Below are 3,939 nucleotides of genomic sequence, written 5' to 3'. Positions count from 1 at the left end.
CTGTTATCAAGTCACCCATTAACCATCTTTGTTCGGCTAAATAGATTGACTCCTAGAGTCTATCACTATAAGGCAGGTTTTCTAATCTTTTACTAATTCTTGTGACTCTTCTCTGTACTTTCTTCAGTCTATCAACATCCATCTTTAACCAGGGACACGAGAACTGGACGCACGATTCCAGCATGAGTGCCAAATAGAAAGGTAATATAACTTCTCTACCGCTCGTTGAGATTCCCCTGGTTATCATCCAAGGATCACATTGGTTCTTTTGGCTGCAGGGTCACACTGGGAGCTCATGTTAAGTAATTACCCCTTCATGCCCCCTAATCTTGTTCAGAGTCATTGTGCTTCCCACGAGAGTCCCTCATCATGTTAACATCACCTACATTCTTTATTCCTAGATGTAGATATCTACATTCTCATTGCCCTTCCCTGAACCACTCTAGTTCTGCAATGACAGGTTTGGGAAGGGTGCTTGGTATTGCAGAGAAATCTAAACGTGGGTGAAACATTGAATGACCGATCTCATGCCAGTATACTTTCTGTGTGATTCCCCATACCATGCATCCTGGATCCCAAGGTGTTGCCTAATATCTGGCCATGCTTGCATTGTGGGCAGGATTTCTCAGAGCTGTGTGTCATGATTCCCAGGTACCAATCCTGAGTTCATAGAGTTAGATTAGAACCTTGTAAGGTATTTGAGTAGTTCAAGTTTTTCCCCTCCAATGGTCAGACACCTTGCAGTTATTGACATAGAAATTCATCTGCAATTATGGTGCCCATTCACCTGACTTGGTTATTTCCCTCTGAGGACTTCTCTGGACTTGGCTTTGAACTGAATAATCGGGTGCCTTCTGTAAATGTTGACACATCACTGCTCATCCCCCTTTCTAGATTGGTGATAAGTATAAAAGATTGATCGTACTATTTGTTAAAAACCGTGTAACCGCCCTCTGTGTGCTTCTCTCCTTTCACAGGCACTTTGAGCATTTCTAAGCCAGATCACTGCATCGACCACCTCATGGCAGCTTTCAACCTCACCCACTCTGACTCTTCAACATTCATCCTAATGGGCATCCCTGGCCTGGAAGCTTCCCACGTCTGGATTTCCGTCCCTTTCTCTATGTTCTACATTATCACCCTGTTGGGAAATTTCATGGTTCTGTTTGTTGTAGGCAAAGAGCAGACCCTGCACAAGCCGATGTTCCTGCTGCTTTGCATGCTGGCGCTCACAGACATCACCATGTCTAACTCTGTCATACCAAAGGCACTGTGTATCTTTTGGTTCAATTTGAAAGACATTACTATGGGTGGATGTCTCACCCAGATGTTCTTCCTTCATACGGGTTCTGTGGCACATTCAGCTGTCCTCGTCACAATGGCAGTTGATCGCTATGTTGCCATATGTAAACCTTTGAGATATGCCTCCATCCTCACCAATGCACGAATAGCTAACCTAGGGCTATTGTGTTTAATGAGAGCTATTCTCTTCATCCTGCCTCTGCCCCTGCTCCTGAGCAGGCATCCATTCTGTAACAACCACATTATCCCCCACACGTACTGTGACCACATAGCTGTGGCGAAGATATCGTGTGGGGACATCACAGTCAACAATATGTATGGATTGGTAATGGGGTTCCTAGTCATTGGGGTAGACCTGATGCTCATTGCCCTGTCCTATGGTCTGATTATGAGGGCTGTCCTCAGAATCTCCTCTGAGAAATCCCACCAGAAAGCCCTCAGCACTTGCACAGCCCACATCTGTGTGATGCTGACATCTTATACTTCCTATCTCTTCGCTATTCTGACACACCGGTTCGGTCAGAGCATCCCTCCCCATGTTCTCATCATCTTGGCCAACCTCTATACCGCCATCCCCCCCATGATCAACCCTATCATTTATGGAGTCAAAACCAAAGAGCTTCGTGAAAAAGTGGGCAAATACATCTGCAGAATGTGATTGCCTGGTGCCAGTGACTTTAAACCTGTGTGACAAGAAGCGGAACAGGTATCTCCTTGTTAATCAGGGCTGTTCTGGCCCAGTTTGGCTGAGCTCAGCATTGTTATCACTCCATCACCAAGCACTGCTCTCTCCATTGCCGAGTTCCCTCTCTCTGACCATCACCTGACCTCTTTCAGCATCACCTGTAAGCCCCCACACCACACACCCTGTTACTTGGCTTTTCTGTGACTTCCAGATGACCAGAAAATACTTCAGATTTCTGACATTAGGTGGCTTTCCATTCGACCCTGTTTGAACAATGTTCTTGGTCTGTTCAATGAACTGAAGCAACACTTTCAGATAGCCAAAGACAAAGAAGGAAATCACAATCCTGAAGTTCTTTATTATATATGCAGTGATCTGGTGAACCAAATTTACCTGATTTTTCTAATTCCAATTCTTCAGGAAACCTGAGGATAAACCAAATGTTTCTTTTGGAAAGTGCTAATATGGAAAAACTGCTGTAGGAATTGAGGAGATTCTACCGGAGCTTGTTGGTGAGAGTTATGGAACTCTTTGTTTTTGAGAACTGGACTACTGTGTTAAACTATGACATCAACTTTGAGTCAAATAACTTACCAATTTTCACGGTTGATTTTGGAATTGCTTTTCAGGTGAAACTTTCAAAATACACACTAACTGTTCCTGTTGTTGAAGATGTCAAAAGTAGGTGTTGAGATTTCATGTTGGAGTTTGTGAAATTGTTAAAAGAGGAATTGCCACCAAACATCCAGGTGATTGAATCGCTTGCAGTACTCAGCCCTTCCTGACATAGATTGGCTGAGACCTCATTTTTGCCACTGTTTTGTGGAGTCCTCAAACAGTTAAAGCAGCAGTGGAGAGTTTTACCTATGGTTCATTAGCCTCATACTCAGGACAACCACGTTGAACAGTTTTGGGTTGAATTTCTTGAACCCATGGATGCCGCTGAGGACAAAGGCATTTGTGAACTTGGCTCGCTTGCTCTTTCATTGCTGTCACTACCTTTTAGCAATGCTGCAGCTGAGAGATTGTTTTCTCAGATGAACATGATAAAAACAAAACTGTGCAACAAGATGTTTTAGAAAATATTCCTCTTGTTAGGGCATATATGCAATGACCCAAAATCTGTTGTGAATAGTTTACACCAATAAAATAAATGATTGAATGGTCACTGCTGATATATAACCAACAGCAGATGCATTGTCCTGCCGATGAAGACAGCGAGGATGAAATATTGCCTTCTAGAGACTAACGGTAAAAAACTAATTCAATACAAAATATGGACATTGACAACTATCACTGAATGCATTTAGAAATAAAAAATATAATAATCTTATCTTCGTTTTTGCACTTCATACATTTTGGGTTCCTTTTGGGCTATTTTTAACACCGCCTTTTGCCATTTTTTGTGTGAAACATCACCCAACCCTCAATCGGGATACAAGTACCAAACTTGGGATTTTGAATGTGAATTTGATTTTCATCTCATAGTTTTGATGCTAATGTGGATGAACTCCTGCTGAAGTCAGGCTTCACACCGTTCGGGTGTGACGGGGCAAGGCCAGATGCTTATAGTAAAGTAGTGAGGAAACGGTATGTTAGCCCCAAGCTAAACAAATCTCTGGTAGCATGGTAACCAAATGGCAGTTGCTCCAGGATAATCGAGAAACCTGTGGCCAATTAAGATAATTCTAGAAAGTAGTGGAGACAGCTAGGTTGATTGGGACACCTGAAGCCAATCAAAGGCTGGCTGGAACTAGTTAAAAGCCTCCAGTGAGGTGCTTGTGTCAGGAGCTGTAGGAGGAAGCCACGCTGTTGGAGGAACTAAGCAGTACACATCCACATCAGGTGGGCTGCTGTGTGGAAGTGACCAAGGGATTTGTACACATCCTATTTCCAAAAAGTCAGATACCATAGCTGCTACTATTAGGTCCCTGGGCTGGAGCCTGGAGTAG

General features: G+C 43.4%; 1 protein-coding gene across 1 annotated transcript; it reads left to right on the top strand.

Annotated features, from left to right (window-relative positions):
* The first annotated feature begins 1,021 nt into the window (after positions 1-1,021).
* LOC135972277 (olfactory receptor 52N4-like) lies at positions 1,022-1,960 on the top strand. Its single transcript, XM_065549699.1, has one exon. The coding sequence runs from the start codon at positions 1,022-1,024 to the stop codon at positions 1,958-1,960; it is 939 nt and encodes a 312-aa protein (XP_065405771.1).
* The last annotated feature ends 1,979 nt before the right edge of the window (positions 1,961-3,939 follow it).

The sequence above is a fragment of the Chrysemys picta genome, chromosome 1 (genome assembly GCF_011386835.1).
Source record: "Chrysemys picta bellii isolate R12L10 chromosome 1, ASM1138683v2, whole genome shotgun sequence".
In the NCBI taxonomy this organism is placed as follows: Eukaryota; Metazoa; Chordata; order Testudines; family Emydidae; genus Chrysemys; species Chrysemys picta.
The sequence above is the reverse complement of the archived record's forward strand: the minus strand, read 5'-3'. Positions and strand labels throughout refer to the sequence as shown.

Excerpts from the sequence above, each read along its gene's own strand:
- LOC135972277 (XM_065549699.1), top strand. The coding sequence starts at position 1,022 with ATGGCAGCTTTCAACCTCACCCACTCTGACTCTTCAACATTCATCCTA.